The sequence below is a fragment of the Vicugna pacos genome, chromosome 13 (genome assembly GCF_048564905.1).
Source record: "Vicugna pacos chromosome 13, VicPac4, whole genome shotgun sequence".
Taxonomy (NCBI): domain Eukaryota; kingdom Metazoa; phylum Chordata; class Mammalia; order Artiodactyla; family Camelidae; genus Vicugna; species Vicugna pacos.
This window is the reverse complement of record NC_132999.1, coordinates 48028860-48049088: the sequence shown is the minus strand read 5'-3', so window position 1 is coordinate 48049088 and position 20229 is coordinate 48028860. Positions and strand designations below refer to the sequence as shown.

At 33.6% G+C, this 20229-nt stretch overlaps 1 protein-coding gene across 4 annotated transcripts in view; it reads right to left on the bottom strand.

Annotated features, from left to right (window-relative positions):
* Positions 1 to 20229, bottom strand: part of EYA3 (EYA transcriptional coactivator and phosphatase 3) — an 86323-nt gene that overhangs the window by 47701 nt on the left and 18393 nt on the right. For all 4 annotated transcript variants that reach the window (XM_072974981.1, XM_006196862.4, XM_072974982.1 and 1 more), the window contains exons 2-4: positions 15107 to 15203; positions 6455 to 6498; positions 1545 to 1624 (exon numbers count right to left, since the gene is read on the bottom strand). In XM_072974981.1, the coding sequence (XP_072831082.1) occupies positions 1545 to 1624; positions 6455 to 6498; positions 15107 to 15139 (157 nt within the window). In that variant the 5' untranslated portion in view covers positions 15140 to 15203. The remainder of the gene's footprint in view (positions 1 to 1544; positions 1625 to 6454; positions 6499 to 15106; positions 15204 to 20229) is intronic.

Below are 20229 nucleotides of genomic sequence, written 5' to 3'. Positions count from 1 at the left end.
AATAGTATTTAGGTATTTGAATGCACTTATACAGAAAGTAAAGAGTTGGATTAAATTAGGACTGGGGTTTAGCAAGAAGCGTACAAGAGGCAAAATTATTGAAGGTATTTGTAAGGGAGTAATTATGGTAAAGAACCATAGAATGTATGCTGAGTAAGAAGGGACAGGAAAGCAAGAGGGGCATTATGGGTATTGGATAGGTCATCTACATGGATGTTAAAATTATCAAGAAAAGCAAGAGTATGGATGGAAAAGAAAACAAAGAAGATCTAGTTTTTAAAAGATAAATGACTAGGACTTCAGTCTGAGGTATAAAGAAAGGTAGGGGGAGGCATAATACAGACTTCAAAGGAACTAGAGTTTTTGAAGGGAAAAAAAGGAAAGAAATGATTTGTAAGGAGCAAGAAAACTTACTTCTGGGCCCTGAAGTATATAAGGAACAGGTCTTTTTCTTGGGGATGAGTGAGATATTCAAAAAATTAGAGGAGATACTTTTCATTGATTAGAGCAGTTCCCCACTATATGGACAGTTTCCCACACACGTCAGCATTATCTAGAGCTATCTTCTTAAAAATGCAGCATTTCCATCCACATCAGATCTACGGAATGATAATCACTAAAGATGAGGCTGGAATTCTGCATTACAAACAAGGACTCCACATGATTCCTAAGTACACTAAAAGTTTGAGAACCAGTGAAACAGTTATCTTTGGGGAAATAATATACACAATTCAAGACATACCAATTTTTTAAAAAAGGCACACCATTGCTTAATACATGAGATACATATAAGATTAAGTATAATCATCTTAAGAAATATCCCCTAAACAAGTGTCTTTTTATAGTGTCTTAATATAAATTTACTCTTTTAAAATGTGTATTAAAATATGGAATGGCATAGCTATTTAATTTCAAGGACTACTTGCCCTATGGATCATACCACCATGGTATGCTACAGAAAGTTTAGGTCTCCACAAGAAAAAACCACAGAACATACCACAGATTTTTGTCTAATGCATGAATACAACTGTTCCACAGGAGTATAAGGGTTGGTAAGTGGAGGGTGTTATCTTACTGAGCTGGATCTCCCTCAGGGCCCAGTATCAGTCTTGGGCTCTCAGGGGTTTACTTTTCTTTTTTTGGCTTAGATTGATAGGTAGAATTACTCGGTTATTTGAAATGTGGAAAAATATCAAGCCCTCTGGAGGACCAGTCAGAGGCTGGCCCACAAACTTTTCTTGTTTTGAGTAAAGCACTATTTATTACCTTTAGACCGACCAATGTCCAAACAAAAACAAAATCACCAAGTGTGACTCCTTCAGTGAGTGGATTCCATGTAATTTTGTTCCTCAGCTGGTATGTCAACAAAGCTTATAGGAGAGCATAAGGATACAGACAGACACACACACACTCACACAAACACACACGAAAGGCTTCTGGAATTCTGGGACAAACAAGGCAGTAAGTGAAAACCAATTACAAAAGAATAGCATCACCTGGTTATAGGACTACCTCCTCCATCATGCACAGAATATAGTACTTACTTTCCTCTGACATGGTAAGGTTTGAAGCAAGGCTTGAAGTTTCAGGTTTCTGATCATTGACTTCAGGGTTGCTTACTTGACTAGGAAAACCAAAATGAATATATTAGTTGCTGATTGATTTGCTGCACTGCTAAAAGTAATTAAATCAAACCAATTTCTTCCCAGGTAAGAGGCAAGGTAAGTCTACTTCATGATATATTTATTCTTGTTTTATAGCAGTTACCTAAAGAGCTAGGGCCAGGGATAATATCCTCAGCATTCTACTGTTTTTTGTCATATCCTTAGACCACTTCAGTTTTTATATTACTCAGAAATTCCAGCTAAGCCACAGGTAGGTCAGATTTTCTCTAAAGACCATGTGGTAAAAGAAAAATTCCATAATACCTCAAACTGCTGTCACTTTGTTTCCAAAATACCACAGAAAGAAAGTACGGAGATGCCTGATTTCAGACAGTGGTTCTCATAATCACTTGAGAAGTCTTTTCAAATTATACATGCTTGCTTCCAAGAAGGGGTTCTGAACCGTAAAATGGTGCATCCCAGTATATTGCTCTTCCTCCCAACTTTTTGTCTTATAATAAAAACCCAAATTTTTATTTGTTATAAAACCAAAACTTAGCAACATCTATTTTTTTAATTTATAAGGCAAATTAAGAAAAAACTGCATACAATAAATCGTGTAAACTGGGAGCATGTCATTATGTTAGACATTTTAATGTTGGGAAGGTTCTCAATGAAATTCTAGAATAGAAATTATATTAATTTTCATCCCTCACAATGCCCTCCCTCTTCCTTCTACCTTACGTTCCACTCTGCAGTTATTCCCTCAACTACCAGTATAGCACAGTGCTTAAGAGTGTAGATTCTAGAACTAGACTGCTTGGATTCATACTCTACTTTGTCAAATCTAGTTTTATGACTTAAGCCATTGAACTTCTTTGTGCTCCAGTTCCTTGAACTGTCAATGAGGGATAAATTATAGAACCTACCTTTTAAGGCTGTTATATGGATTAATGAGTTAATACATGAAAAGTACTTAGAGCAGAGACTAGAACAGAGTAAGCAAAGTGTAACAGTAGCTAGCATTATTATACTACAACTTGTCCCCAGTCCAGGCATCCTTCCTTCCCTCATTCATGTTCCCTAGCAAGAAATCCTCTCTGCTGTTCTATATTCTAGGGAGAAGTGGAAGACACTGTCCTAGACGCTCTACATATCGCAAAAGATAAGACTGACTGATAAAAGGTAAGAGTAGTTTCTACACAGCAAAATTTTAAAAAGAAATGTTATTTATTAAAAAAATATATAGCACCAAAATTCTTAATGCTCTCATATCTTTTCTGAATGGACCTCTAATGGACCTCTAATATCCAAGTATACTATCAATAAAGTTTTCTTTTCCTGGTATATTCTGAATGCTCAAACAATTTTTCCTCAGATGTAATTAATTTTAAGGTAAATCCAAAGACAAAGTTTAAAAAAAATTATTTACTTAAAATTTATACATTTTTAAAAACTGAAGTACAGTCAGTTATAATGTATCAATTTCTAGTGTATAGCACAATGTCCCAGTCATGCGTATACATACATATATTCACTTTCATATTCTATTTCATTAGAGGTTATTACAAGATAATTGAATATAGTTCCCTGCGCTATACAGCAGAAATTGGTCTTTTTTTTAAATCTACTTTTATATATAGTGGCTAGCATTTGCAAATCTCAGACTCCCAAATTTATCCCTTCCCACCCTGTTTCCTCTAGTAACCAAAAGATTGTTTACTATGTCTGTGAGTCTGCTTCTGTTTTGTAGATGAGTTCATTAGTATCCTCTTTTCTTTTTTTAGATTCCACATATGAGTTATATCATATGATATTTTCCTTTCTCTTTCTGGCTAACTTCACTTAGAATGATGATCTCTAGGTCCAACCACGTTGCTGCAAATGGCATTATTTTATTCTTTTTTATGGCTGAGTAGTATTCTATTGCATAAATATACCATAACTTCTTTATCCAGACATCTGTCGATGGGCATTTAAGTTGCTTTTTAATTTCCAGAATATATAAGCAGCTCATACAATTTAATAACAAAAAAACAAACAACCCAATCCAAAATTGGGCAGAAGACCTAAACGAGCAATTCTCCAATGAAGACATACAAATGGCCAATAGGCACATGAAAAAATGCTCAATATCGCTATTTATCAGAGAGATGCAAATCAAAACTACAATGAGGTTATCACTTCACACCAGTCAGAATGGCCATCATTAAAAAGTCCATGAACGATAAATGCTGGAGAGGGTATGGAGAAAAGAGAACCCTCCTATGCTGCTGGTGGGAATGTAGATTCGTACAGACATTATGGAAAATAGTTTGGAGATTCCTCAAAAAACTAGACTTATATGATCCAGCAATCCCACTCCCGGGCATATACCTGGAGGGAACTCTAATTCAAAAAGATACATGCACCCCAACATTCATAGAAGCACTATATACAATACCCAAGACATGGAAGCAACCTAAATGTCCATCAAATCTTATTTTAATCTATTTACTCAAATGCCTATATTTTTGGAATAGCACTTAATATACTAATCCAAGATGCAACAATGGGAATTGAAGGGTAAGGGTAAGAAATCATACTTAATAGTTATATCATTATTTCCCCAAATGGCTGATTTCTTATAATTACCTGAATGATGGGTAAAAATAGTTTTCTGGGCCCCATCTTATACCTACTTAAATAGGATTCCAAGGAGAAAGGTACAAACTGAAAAAAGAACTTCACATTTCTTACTATAATGACTGGTCTTTTATGTACACCTAAATAAGTCTGGAGGTTCACTGTTATATCCGCTGTTGAAAGATTATTTCTAGATTCTGTACCTTAGAAGGTATATTTGGATGGTCTGGTATGTGATGGATTTGGAATCTTACAGTAAAACCCCCTAAATATTGAACTGACTTTCTAGAGATTAAACAGAAACAATAGCGCTAAGACAGTGAATTAACGCCAGCATTTTGTTAAATATTTTAAATGGTATCTAGAAAAATTACGTACTGCCTCAAAATACAATTATGTTCAGTTACATAAACAATGTGTGCCTGATGGGAAAAAAAAATGTTCTAAAATAAAATAATCCTCCTCCAAAAAAGAGCAAAAACACCCAAACTCCAAAAGTGAGCATCACCAATATCTCACTCCATTCAATGGAGCTCTTGTCAGCAGTTAACACAAACAACCAACAAGTGGATAAACAAAATATGGTACAGATACACATGGAATATTACTCAGCCTTTAAAAGGAAGGAAATTCTGACACATGCTGCAACTTGGATGACCCTTGAAGACATTCTACTAAATGAAACAAGCCAGTCACATATAGGTCATTTATGAGTCCACTAATATGAACTACTTAGAGTAGTCAAATCATAGAGACAGAGGCAGAATGGTGGTTAACAGGAGCTGGTAGGAGTAAGTGGAGACTTATTGTTTGATGAATACAGAGTTTCCATCTAGGAAGATGAAAAATGTTCTGGAGGGGGTAATGGTTGCATAACAAAGTGAATATGCTTAATACCACTGTATTATACACTTAAAAATGACTAAAATGGTGAATTTTATGCTATGTATTTTTACCACAATAAAGAAGCTGCTGAAGGAGAGAAGGGATACTGCAGGAAAAGATGAAAGTGAAAGGTCCCATAGTACAACTGGAGAGGTCAGCCTTAGGTAAGAGCTGAGGAATTAACTTCAGAGAAAAGGGCAGCAGAGAATATTGTAGAGAAGCAGTTAGGGGGTAGACTTGGTAACAGACAACTGAGGTAGCTCCTGTTTCTAATTTCTCTTTGAATTAGGGAGAAAGATCTCCAGCTGAGTAAATGGGAGTAGGGGGAGAGAAGATGAGAAGAAAAATGATTTTAGAGACTAGGAAATACAACAAACCAGGAAGGGTGATTGGACCATCAAGAGTGTTTAAGTGCCTGTTGAGATGTACTCATGAATGGAAACTGAGACGAGTCAGCATAGTTTTCTGTTTTTCTCTCACGAGGTTCAGATGATTGGGAATAAGGATGGAATCAGTAGATAGCTGGGTTTGACTAGGGTTGTTAAACTTTAGGTTTGGGTAAAGAAGGATGACAGGGAAAAGGGAAAGAAAGTTAAGAATGTTTGTAAGGGACTGATTAAAGTAATAGGTCTTACAATTTCAGCAGCATAAGGACAATACTGAAGTCTTTTTTGAGGGAAGTGTTAATGGTTGATAGCGAAAATATGATAGATTATTTAAAACTAGAAGTATACAGTATGACATGAGGCTAGCATGACAGTAGTATAAATGAGCTGGAATGACAGTGTGTGTGGTGGTGTAAGAGTACGTTTCTTGAAATTAAGATGTTAGAAGGGATGCAGTTCCTAGCTCATATGGTTGGTAGTCCAATGATAGGAGGTAAGAACTGTGGAAAACTTAAAATCATGGTGTCGTGGAAGCCAGAGCATGACGTGCCAAGAATCTGCCTCTTGTCTTAAAGGGGAGTGGAGTTAATGACTAAGGTGTACCATATCCATTTGGTAATTAATGATTAATCCCTTGGATTTCCTTTAATTCTGCTTTCTCCCCCTATTTTGTATACTGTACATCTGACTGAATAATATTCATCATTGTGTCTCCTCCACATATCACAGGATCTGAGAGAGAGGATCACACTGTTGAGTAAATAATGAGTAAATAAGAAAAAAACCAGTACTTATGTTTCAAGGATAAACTTTTTCACCTTAAACCAAATAATTTCAAAACCTGAAGATTGATGCTAAAAGCAAAAAGTGGGCTGTCAACCCAAATCATGCTATATGTAAACTAACCAGTAAAATTTTAAGTGGATCATTAAAAAGACATTCAACTTTACATACCTTAAAGTTTGCTCTCCTGATTCCTGCATCTTGGCTTTTTTCACCTGCAAAAATAAATATACAAAGGCATCAATGTAGTGATCTGTTTTTGAAATTATCTAGCTACTCAAATGGCAGTCCAGTATTAACTAATAAATTACAGGGTAACTATTTCATTTTGCTTTGCTTAGATTTATTAAATGAATCTTTGTTATATTTAAGAGTTAGAGATCAACTTCTTCGTTTTTCACATGGGGCTCTTTTTTTTTTTTTGGAATGAAAAAAGCATTTTTCAGATTCAAGGTAAAGTGTTTACCAGGATTTTCACTCAAGATAGGATGTTTACCCTGATAAAGTATCCAAACTTGGATACAAACAGGTTAGTTTTAAATTTTAACAGACAAGTGATTATACAGTAAGTATGGCAAACTTGCTAGCATCTACTCACTTATTTAACAGAAATGTCTTTATACTTAAATTACTTACATGCCAAGAATAAAAATAAACCTTAAAAAATTTTTTTTCTTTCTTCTCCTGGTTTTATTGAGATACAGTCAACATATAGCACTGTATACTTTTTTCGGGGGGGTGGGGAGTGATGGTGATTAGATTGAATTTATTTATCTTAATGGAGGTACTGGGGATTGAACCCAAGACCTTCTGCTTGCTAGACACACATTCTACCACTGAGCTATATCCTCCCCCAAACATAAACTCTTTTCAGGTTACTGGTAATTTAAAAAATATTCTTCACACTATTCTGGTTTTTTTCCTATATTTTCATCTTTTCTAATTCCTTCTTAGGTGAAAGCATTTCCATTCAAACAGCTTAAGAATTCACAAATGGAAGATCTGTGGTTAACACTACTAATGGTTTTCCCCCTACTCTTTCATATTACAAAGTATCTGATTTTAGAGCTCTCTGACTAGAATAACTATAGTAGAATGTTATTATGCTTGGCCATACAAATTATGAATACTTAAAAGTATTGCAGGCTGACAAACTACAAAGAGTACTGCCAACCCAGTACAAAAAGTAAGTACTCACAAAAGCAGAAACCCCACTAAATAATTTTAAACAAATGTATCAGGAGGGAATATAGTTATTTAATATGATTAAATTTAACATTTCGAACAAGGTAGATAATAAATACAAGGCCCAAACAATTTTTCATGGACATTCCTCATGAGAAAACATGACAAAATAAATAAAAACAAATACTTTTGGTTTCTTCCTTATAGCATATCAAAACGTTATAGAATGTGCTTTAATTTTCATATGTACCAACAAAGATAAAGAAAAAAGGGGCATTAAAAAAACCTCTCAAAACTTAAAAACAAAATTACAGAAGCACATGAAGAAAAAAGGAAACAAAAACAAAAACAAAAACAAAACCCTTGAGGGATAATAACCCTTACTAAGCATATGAAATTCAAAAGCCATAAAGGAGAAAACAGATTTGACTATACAAAAATCCAAAACTCCTACACGATAAAAGATACCATAAACCAACCAGGAGGTCAAGGGATCCCAGGATGGTATACATACTGTGACAAAAGAATTTAACTCTATTACAAATGTATGACATAACCTCACTGAAAGACATGAGAGAAAAATGTGCTGATTTGAGTTAACACTGTAAAATGGTGTTTTGACTGGAAACTGCAAAGCTAAAGAAAAGAAAAATTCACCCATTTAGTTTACTGGCCTGCATAATTTCATAAATGACAAAATATAGACTCTCATCTTCCTTGCAGTCAAAGAAATGAATTTACGAGATGGTTGGTTGAGTAGGCAAAACAGTCTATGGTCTCCGGAACAGTAATCCACACAAAGAAAACCAGAGCACTGAGGAATCTTACTTACCACAGTCTTAATTTTACTAGAGCCACAGAGTAACAAATTTAGCTAATGAACTTTCACACACAAAAAAGCCCTGGAGCAAAAATTTTAAATATACTATAATGACCTCTCAAGAAAGAACTATGCTTTTTCACTTTCTATTTATGACAGTGCCAACTAAGTGCAAAGAGTATGTATTTAAATAGAAATAGAGAAAATGCACCTAACGTCCTATCTACTAAACATAAAAAGTCTGAGGGAGGAAGATATGTTACCACCTAAGTTTGTACTTTTCATGGCCCATTGTTCACCTTGATTTGGGAAATTATGTCCTCGTGTAAGTCAGGGATAGGAAGCATGTGCTACCTTGGCACTAGTGGCAGGTAAACTAATTCGAAGTATACAGACAGCAAAAATAAGTGGGACTTAAACTTATAAGCTTTTGCACAGCAAAGGAAATCATAAACAAAACAAAAAGACAACTATGGACTGGGAGAAATATTTGAAAACAATGCAACTGACAAGGGCTTAATTTTCAAAATATATAAACAGTCCGTAAAACTCAACAACAAAAACTCAACCCAATCAAAAAATGGGCAGAAGATCTAAACAGACATTTCTCCAAAGAAGACATACAGATGACCAACACGCACATGAAAAGATGCTCAACATTGTTAATTACTAGAGAAATGCAAATCAAAACTACAATGAGGTATCACCTCATACCGGTCAGAATGGCCATCATTCAATAGTCCACAAACAATAAATGCTGGAGAGGGTGTGGAGAAAAGGGAACCCTGCTACACTGTGGGTGAGAATGTAGTTTGATGCACTCACTATGAAGAACAGTATGGAAGTTCCTTAAAAAACTAAAAATAGAGTTACCATATGATCTATCAATCTCACTCCTGGGCATATATCCAGAGAGAGCTCTAAGTCAAAAAGATACATGCACCCCAATGTTCATAGCAGCACTATATACATAGCCAAGACACGGAAATAACCGAAGTGTGCATTGAAAGATGAATGGATAAAGAAGATGTGGTATATGTATACAATGGACTACCCCTCAGCCATAAAAAAGAATGAAATAATGCCATTTGCAGCAATACAGATGGACCTAGAGATTACCATACTAAGTGAAGTCAGAAAGAGAAAGACAAATATCATATATTACCTATATATAGAATTTAAAAAATGATACAAATGAACTTAACTTATAAAACAGAAATGGATTCACAGACATATAAAAGAAATATGGCTACCAAAGGGAGGGGGGAAATAAATTAGGAGTTTGAGATTAACAGATACACAAGACTATATATAAAATAGACAAGGTTCTTCTGTATAGCACAGGGAACTATATTCGATAACTTGCAATAACCTATAATGGAAAAGAATCTGAAAAAGAATATATATATATATATGTATAACTGAATCACTCTGTTGTACACCAGAAACTGACACAACACTGTAAATCAACTATACTTCAATAAAAAAAAAATCACTGGATTTCAAAGAGATGCGTTCACACAATACAATCCAGAAAACGACAGAATGTAAAATAGCGGAGCTACTTAGGAAAACAGTCTAGCAGTTCCTCAAAAAATTAAACAGAGAGTTACCATATATAATTCAGCAATCCCACTCCTAGCTATATAACCCAAAGAAATGAATAAGTATGTTCACACAAAAACTTGAACATGAATGTTCACAACAGCATTACTCAAAATAGCCCCAAAGTGAAAATAACCCAAGTGTCTATGAACAGATGAATAGATAAATAAAATAATAAATGAAATGATGAATGATAAAATAAATCTATATAAATAAAATGATGAATGATAAAATAAATCTATATACTAAAACAATATTCAGTAATAAAAGTACTTATACATGCTACAACACGAATGAACCTTAAAAAGATTATACTAAGTGAAAGAAGCCAGTCACAAAGGACCACATGTTGCATGATTCTATTTATATGAAATATCCACAAACAGGTAAAATGAAAAGTAGATTAGCAGTTGCCTAGGGTTGGAGGGTTGGTAGTGTTGGGGACAGGTGACTGCTAATGGGTACACAGGAGTTTCTTTCTGGAGTGAAGAAAATGTTCTAAAATCGATTCTGGTGATAGTTGCAGAACTCCGAATATTCTAAAAATCATCGAACTATATACTTTAAAATGGATATGAACTGTATCTCAATAAACTTGTTATTTTAAAAAATGACATAATCTTACAGGTATGTCATGACTAAAGATAACACAAAAAAGAACCACTGGCAAATTCACGAATCAGAGTTCTATTTGTGCTTCTGCTAAAAAAATAATTATGCTTTAAACATTAACAGAGCAAGGAAATACAAACAACCCAACGCACAAATTCAGAATATACAGGTTCGAGGCTCAGTTCTGAGAGCTTATTCACGGTATGCCTACTTCTCCGCATCTGTTTTCTCATCTGTAAAAGAAAAATACAACTATCTACTTTACTAGGCTGCTGTGAAAATGAAATTGGGGACGGAGTGGGGAGAAAAAAAAAAAAGAATAAGAGAGAGCTATTTATGAAAGACAAAGTGCTATACAGCTGTTGTATTTTAGTGTTATCATTACAGACAGCAAAAATGAAGTTGAATCCCCAAACTTTCAAGATAAGATTAAGAAAATACCACTTTCTAGATAAAAAAATTATATTATGCATCTCAAATGTCATTCCAGAATTATTATGAGATGACTTACAAGTATACAATTATAGTACATCCTAAATTTTAACAAGAGCCTAAATCATACTAGTGCTAGATAAATTGTAATCTTAGGAATAATAAATCCAACAGAAGTCTGCAAGAACCCTATGAAAAGGAAGATGTTTGTGTCAGAATTTATCGAGCACTGTCCAAAAAAAGAGAAGCATATCACTCTCTTTACTAGAAAGTCACACTCTATATTCTAGAGGGAAGGGCTTGAACATAACCTAGGGGAAATTATACACAAAAACCACTTAATATCATTTTCTTTGATATTGCTTATCAATTATTATCTAATTATTAATTTGACTTGGCATAAGGAAATTAGTATGTAGAAAGTGAGAGAGTGAGAAAGGTAAAATCTGTGGCAGAGACAACTGCCTTTTCCACCATTGGATATGGGACGTGACTTGTGATAGGAGGCAAAAAACATGTTTTTTAAGTTCACAGGCTACTGGTCCAAAAGTCACATTTGGATCTAGTACAAACCAGTGGACATCAGATCCTGGTTCTGATCTGATACAGCAACTGATGGAATCTGGGGCTGTTTCCCTTAAGAGTAGTATGTGGAGAAAGGAGTCACGTATTGTTCTTTATGTGTGAAAAATGAAAACAGGTAAAGCAAAGAGAACCTAATTATCTCCCCCAACCCCGTCAAAATAAAATAATGAAATAATACAATCAATCAATCAATCAAAATGTATTTTAAAATCAGACTGTGTAGGTAAAAAGAAGCCTAACCATGAAAGTCCTTATAAACCAGATTAAGAAGTTTTAATTTTATTATGAGGCTAACAAGAGGGCCTTAAATATGATCCACTCTGAATTTTAGAAAGATCACTCTGATAAAGTGTAGATAGTAAATGACCAGGAAGGGGACAAGATTCAATGCAAGAAAATCAAAGGAGGCTGTTGCATTAATCCAGGTAAGAGAAGATGGCTTAAAAATAAGTCTCTCCTTGATAGATAAGACAAAAATTAGGAGTTGAGTATAGTTGTTCTCTTTTTGCCATTTGTTCCATCTTTTTCTTCTCATTATCTTCCAAGCCAAAAACACAATTTTAAGGTCCTTTTCATTGTTCTCAGTCAAGAATGTTTCCAAATTTCACTCCTTTTCCATGCTTTAGCTTAGAGCACACTATGGTTGTAAGCACACACCGCCTCGTTGGTCTATGGTATTATTAATTTCTTTTAAAAATTTAAATACAAAAGGCACATATGCTCATATTTTAAAAAATCCAAACCATACAGATATGTATAAAATAAAATATATTCCCCACACTCTCCATGAAATAATCAGCACTCAGTTTGGCATATTCTAAAAATTTTTCCTATGCATATATGCTCTTTTAAAACTAGAGTTTAGCAAGCACCCTGATAGCTATAAAGGAGTTATTTAAGTGCTTCCAATTCACCAGTAACAGTCTTGATTTACACTTCCTTCCTAAAACCAAGTCAGGCTAGCGGTCCCTTTCATTCTTCAATAGAGTTCCAGTTTGGACAATAATATGAGCTGATTCAGAGCAGCTGAAAAAGATAAAGACTGGGGTAAGAAGACATAGTGATGACCACTGAGAGAACCATTTCTAAGTGCAGAGGACTGAGGACTGACTGGCAACAAGGAAAAGTGAAAGACAGAACCTAAAATTAGGATTTATATTGCATTGTGTGCAATGACCTGAATAAATCTTAAAGTAGAGCTAGTGAATTCAACAAGAGAGGGATAACTCATCAAGGAATAGATGACAGTACTAAAATAACTCCAACAGTAATGCCCATCAGCAACATTTCTCTCTGTATACAGGTAAACAATGGGGTTAAAAATCTTGGCTTTGAGGTCAGAGTAACAGCTCAGTAGAGTGCATGCTTATTAGCACGCATGAAGTCCTGGGTTCAATTCCCAGCACCTTCATTAAAGGTTAAAAAAAAAACAAATCTTGGCTTTACTTGTCATCATCAACTTGGGACAGGACCATTCTTTCCACTCAAATTTTAGATTTCAGCTATGGCCTGTGAAAATCTGTTATACTCCTCAAAGTCTGACATTTACTCTTCCTATTCTAATTATTTTTAACAGTTAATGAGTGTTCTATATTTTCTTAGATTCTGTATTTGCCCATTCAGCACCATAAATCATGAGGTCAAACTAAGCGTCAAAGTTGCTTATCTCTCCCCTGCAAATTCAGAGCCTATATGCTGAACCACCTCCTTTATCTAACTCTCACACACAAGTCAGTTTCCCCTCCTCTAAATCAACCCAGGGCCAGATACCTAGGGATAGCTCCTACACCCCAAAGCCCCCTGGAATTATTCAAATTAGCCAATCCTAAATTGTTTACCCTGTCTCACCTAACCTGCCTATGGAAACCCCAGTTAAGACTGTGGCCTATACATTTCCTTTGGATACATATTAAGATTCCCTTATGCATTTCTGCCTCCTGACTGACACTGCTGCCTCACCCCGTGACCCTGTGTGGCGTGTCGGGTCTCTCATTTCTAAGGGAGCTGTGAGTAATATTAAACTTTTCTTTTAGTGGCAGCGACCTCTTCATGTTGTTAATTGGTCACCTTTATAAATGAAGACCCAGGCACAAATCAACGAAAAAATGATGCCCCATGAAAATCACCATTTACAGTTAGCAGAAAATTTATTTTTAAAGTGCTTTAATTTCTCACTTTCTCTGAAGTAATAATCAGGTTTTGCATATCATGGTATAGAAATTAAATAGAATGGCAAGGAAATGAAGCAGAGCAGAAAAAATGACTCACCAGCAGGTCAGCCTTATAATTCTCAGTACCTTAAATAAAAGAAGTAACTAACAACAATGCCCGTTTCAACAATATGTCAACACTTACATAAGTCTTTTGAAACTATAACTAGATCTTTGTTTACTACACTAAAAACCCAATGGCATAATCTCTCTTGATATATTTAGCGTCTCTAATTCTTATTTGTTCTTACAGTGTATATCTTAGATACACTGATGAGGATAATTTTTAACCCTACCATTTCCCTGATTATTAATGTCCCACCAAGGATTTCAAATGTTTCCAAAAGTCATTTTACCAATTGCTTATGCCCCTCTAGTTCTATACTTACCTTGAGTAAAGGGGCTAAAAGAATAATGGCAAAGTAATCATCAGTACACATTTCTCAACATAAAAAAAAAATTATTACAAATATATTAAGGATTTCATTATTTTAATGGAAGTTGGTGTCCATCTTTCACTGATATAAAGAACACATCTACAACATGGAAAACATACCCTATTACCTCTATTCAAAATTCAAATTTTTTAGGTTGGATTTTCATAAAGAGAGGTAAACACATAATACTCTATATTCTCCCTTAATATGAAATGCAGGAGGCTCTTTCAGAATGGCCAACTGAATCAGTATTTATCTAATTTCAGAAAAAGAAACCAGTCAAAAGGAAAATATTTTTAAACATAAAAGTATCTTAGGAGAATGATTACTATTGCCTTCCTCTTTTAAATGCCAAGGGCCAAAAAATACTTAGAAAGACAAAAAAACAAAAAGAAGCCATGGTAAGGCAACAAATCTGTATCACTTGGGGACATTTAAAATGATTTTATTCATTTATATTAAATATTTAAAAGAAGTTAAGAATTCAACCTATTCTTGATGGTCATCTATTTTTAAGAATTAGCTAGTGGTCAAATTATACTTTCTTCAACTACTACTACTTTTTAAAAAATTAAGTCAGGGGATTTTAGGTAAAGATAAAACTAAATTTTCTGGCAAAAGTGGTATATATACTGTTGAGTAAATAGATGTCCTCTTTTATTTTCTAAAAACTGTAAGAATAACCACTGATTTTTTAAATGGCATTTCCAAATACAATACTTACCTTGTAATGCTGAATTTTCCATGCTGACTGTTTAGCATTAAGTTAGCAAGATACGAATTTAAGAACATACAACATTATTTTCTTAGAAAGTACTAAGAAGTCCTTTCTTTAATTTTATTTCTAATTTAGAATCTGTAGTAAAACTGAATATATAAAATCTCTTAAGATAAGCTTTTCTACAATCAACTTTAAATTGTTAAAGGAAGTACTTACAGGTTGCTCTGGTAAATCCTGCTCTTCTTCCATGAGGACCAATATTTATTATGCTTATGTGACTGGATTGCAAGTGTCTCTCAGCAGTCTTCACAGTCTGTTTAAAAAAGAGGAGGGATTCAAAGCTTAATGTACTCTTAACATTATCATTGAGGCCATCAGAGAATAATTTTTTAAAATATTTTGTTACCCCAAGCTTTCTACGTGAGCTCCAATCTCAAAATCTCAAATCTGCACGTGGCTTTTCAAAACTGACATGCTGCCTCAAGTCAGGACAGGTTTACCAAATGACTTTTATAATATCTTGCAAAAGTCAACACGTGGAACCACATTTGCTGTACATAAAACATGGTTACTATAGTGCCTAATGCATTAAACATTCTGTAACAGCCATGTGAAGATAACTAAAACACAGTTTTTTAAGGATTAATTACACTTAAAAATGATAAAAACTAGCCTAGCCAGTCAATAAGTTATAACATCTAACCTGCTTTAATGTAGAACATTTACATAACTGTTACTACAGACACACAGAATCACTTTAAACAGGACAAACCGAAAAACCAATTAAATACTTTCACAACCAATTATCTGTACAAATGTAATCAATTTAAAGGAAAATTCGATTCTTCTGGATCTATTTCAATAATATGAATAAAGTGAAACTTTGAATTTTAGAATAAAGGAAAATAATCATGTAAAGCTAGTACCCAGTTTTATTCTGAAATAATAAGCTCTAATAAACATACTGCTTAGTCAATTATTTAAGCAAAATCTTTACCTTCTCAGACCCTGCTCTTCCTGTCCTGATTTTCAAACTAAAAAAAGAAAACAAACAAACAAACAAACAAAAAAACAGGACTCTAAGCCCCACATTTACTGGTAAGAATACCTTACTGTGCCCTGCTGCTGAGAGACAGACAGTGAGACAGGCAGATGTTAGAAAACTAAATAAATATAAAAACTAAAAACTCCATTTCTATTTAACAAAAATGAAAATAGCACTTCTCTAAAACAGATGTGATTGTTTATGCTTTTAATTAAGGTCATACCTGGTTTCACTTCTTTTAGCAATCACTGTAACCAACTTAACATACAAAGGTAAAAGCAAGTATAGAATCTTATTGCAGAAATAATGAAAATAGGTAACATAAAAAGGGAAATGAAAAACTTCAGTTGTACCAATTTACCACCACTCTACTTTTTGCTCTATCCTGGTGCAATACAACACACTTTCTTTTAGAGCTACACTCCAGAGTGGAAAAAGGAGAGAAAACATGAATAAGGGATACAATTGGATATAAAATTGTGTAACTCTGACACAGCTTTACTTATGCCCTGTCCTGATCTAGAATGTCAAAAAGAAAAAAAGTTTAAAGGTCAGAAGCACTTGATGCTCAACACACTCACGTGTAGTTCATCCAGAGAGCCTCAAAAACTTAAGTTCTCATACTACATGACGTAGATGACTGGTGCTACAGAATTACAGCACGCAATAACTAAAGCTCACAGGAGCTATCCTCCCTGAACTTGTTTTGCTCTACTCCAAAGATCATAATCAATGTGACGTGAGACTGATTCACAACTGTGAAAGATGAAACACTTACATTCTACCAGCTTATATCTGTCTCAGTTTTAAACTGAAATGTCTTTATGGGATTTTCAACAGTGTCTAAATGTACATAATGTACATATAGGTACATATATGATTTCTTCCCATAAGAAAGAGCTAAATCGGGCCAAATCGTTAGAGAAATGTAATGCCATTAATACCTCATTTGTTGAATTTTTGTGTGACCAACTCTCACCTAAACAAAAAGTGATAATATTCCATGTTTTACTTAATTGAAGGCTATAACTATAATAATTGCACTAATTAGTAGAGTCAGTAAAGGAGAGGGAGGGGATACTCCTTTTCATGGGAAAGGGTTACAAAATCTATCTCTGAGCAAGAGGAAGGTAAGAAAAATTATGTAAAACAATTATGCAATAAAATGTGCTTTAATTTTTGTTTTTAAACACAAAAACTAATTTATTTTTAAAATATGAAAACTGTTAAAGGAGAACATTTTTTTTTCTAATTGACCAAAGGGGTCATGGATTTTAAAAGGTAAGAAATACTCCTTTTAATAGTGGGGAAATAAATTCTCAAGCCATACAAAACAAAATGTTAAAATATTGAATTTTGTTTTTCAGAATATAGCAATATTATACTGACTTTATAACAGAAAGGGAAGAATTTGGTATTTTTCTTGAGACAAATTCTATGATAAGTTACAAGAAAACCTTTAAGGGAAAAATTGGAAAATACTCCTTTCTACCTCTCCTATTTCCTTTTCTTTGAAAATAAGCACCCTTTGTTGTTTCCACCTTTAAAATTACCTTTATTTTCTTAGTTTTTCAATTTAGCAAAATAAAAGGGGCATAGGTAATTTCTATATTTAGGAAAAAACTTTAAAAATCAAGTAATTTGTCAGTGACTACCAACAATTTTGATAATTTGAAAACAAAAAAGCAATCTATAAGGAATGCATATGATTTATTACAGAACCCTCTGGGATACTACTGGTAATATGTGACTTATGTGTAGTCTGTAAACATAAATTCTGATAAACTTGTATATGAAATATATTAATAGTAACTATAGTAATTCTACCACAACAAGCATCTAAAATACTACTTTCCAGCAATACAATATTCTTCCTTCCTTTCAATAATTTGTAATGTCAAATACCTGAAATATAACTTACTAAATACAAGAATGCAATTATTTATCATGCTCCTAGCATTTATCAATGTGCTAAAACTTTTTTTAACTCTTTAGATAACTGATTTATTATAGAAGGATATTAAAGGATATGGATTAATGACCAGATGGATCGATACATAGGGCGAGGTCCTGAACAAAGGAGCTTCTGTTCTGTTGGAGCTTGGGGGCCCATATGGTGGCACACGGAAGCATTCTGGTCCCCCACATAGAAGCTTTCTCCTACAACTTTTAATATTAAGATCTTACACCACTTTCTAAAAATGGCATATTCTTACAACTGAAAATCACACTTACTAACCATCAAATGATAGTACTGTATAATACAGACATAGTACACTAGTACTTGATAATCTAAAAAGTACAGAATTATGATACAAATCTTAGTATTCTCACTTCCATGTACAAATTCTAGAGTTCAATCTAATTGTGTGTTTTGTTTGCTTTTAACATTAATATAACCTGATATTATTCAATATTCAACGAGATTCATCTCCTGAAATATCTAATAATACAAAGGTTTGACATAGAAATGGAAAGTGGATTCTTAATGTAATGTAAATGAATATAATTACAGCTTAGTCAAACAGCCAATGAAATAACAAAATACACTGAGTTAATCTTTGCTTTAAGTACCTTTAAAGGCATATGGATAGTAATACCTTTTCATGATTTTTTAGTTTCAGTTACACAACCGTTTTACCACCTTTCAGAGTTTGTCAGTATCTGTAGGCCTTTATGGGGAGAAATCTGGGAAAACCTATAATTAAGAACAGAAATAGTATTTCCTGAGACTTCACATTTCCCTACCTGCAAATGCTGACAGTGAAAAAACAGTAATTTTGGTTTGATTCATAATTTTAAATATTGTGATTTCACATGCTCATAAATAAAGCAGGATTCTTTTGTAATATGACAACCATAATTTTTATTTTTAATCCTTAGAAACCAGAAGGAAAATAACTAGTAACAAATAATTTATTTCAAAATTCTAATTAGATTCTTACCTCATAATTTGTTTTGTACCAAGTTCAACATACTATTTATCCTGTAATTGTAAATTTAATTATAAATGGCCACAAGCAAGAACTGTTATTATAGCTCTTAAGTACAGGAAGGGAAAAATAAATAAAGTACATACATATATTTATTTATATATTTTAAAGGACAGAATAAAGGTCAAATTGTTTTCAATGAAAACAAAATATACATCACTGTTAATTACAACATCAAGGTTAAGTGTCTACATAGAGCAGGACAGTCTGATTGTAGGTCCCAGAAGGGGAACTTGCATGTGGCAAGGAGTGCCCAGAGATATTCAGAGGTTAATTCTCTTTTATACGGTTACAAACAGAAATTGCATAGCTCATAAATTTGATCACTGATTACATTGTGTTTAAGAAGTCTATTTACTACCTTTTCCAAAGTCTTATATATATTTTTAGAGCACACCAAAGAAAAGGGTACAGATGTTTCCTTGGGAAAAATGAACAGCATGTTTCCCCAAATTAGGTTTATTTTGGCAATAATAGTTATAAACAAATTAACTTAAAGAATTATCCCAAAAAAGTTGTATAACATCACTTAGGATTTTTATTAAATATGTGGATTACTTTAGGATTTAAAAGAAGGTAATTAGCAAATGTTTACCAGGGTCTCCTCAAAAATAATTATATGTATGCCTTGAAGAATGAAAACAAAAAGCAAAATACCCTCTTCTAGATGGCTTAAAGACAGTTGCTTCAAGCATTGTTTTTCAATAACTGACCTATTCTAAAGAGGCTCTATCAATGAATTCAGAAACAAGTGTCCCAACACCCAAAATACCAAACACAAAGCCCAAAGATATCTCTTCAGAACAAGTTCTAATTTATAAAGTAGGAGGCCTCATAAGGCAAAATCAGAAAAGATACCAGGAGAATAGTTTCAAAACATAAGAAAACATTTCTGTGGTGTTTAGCAGAAGAGTGCTTGTTAGCATTAAGTGTCAATGGGGATGACACTAAAAAGTAATTTAGGCTTCATAATCTATAGAACACATATAGCAGGTTTCAAATAAGAAGTAAACAGGTTTATTTCAATAGCTAAAAATTTCTTACGGAAAATTAGGCAAAAATAATGATGAATATCTTGGAGGAAAAGAGAATAACAGAGGCAATTAAGAAAGATCTGCCTTACACGAGCCTCTGAAATCCATGAGAATAGTGACAATAAGAGAGCTATCATTTACCAAGCACATAGAATACACCAAGTATTTTTACAGTCATTGTCTTACCTAATTTTATCTCCACAACTATCCTAAGACATAGTGGGTATCATCCTCACACTATTGACAGGGCTACCAAGATTCAGAGAT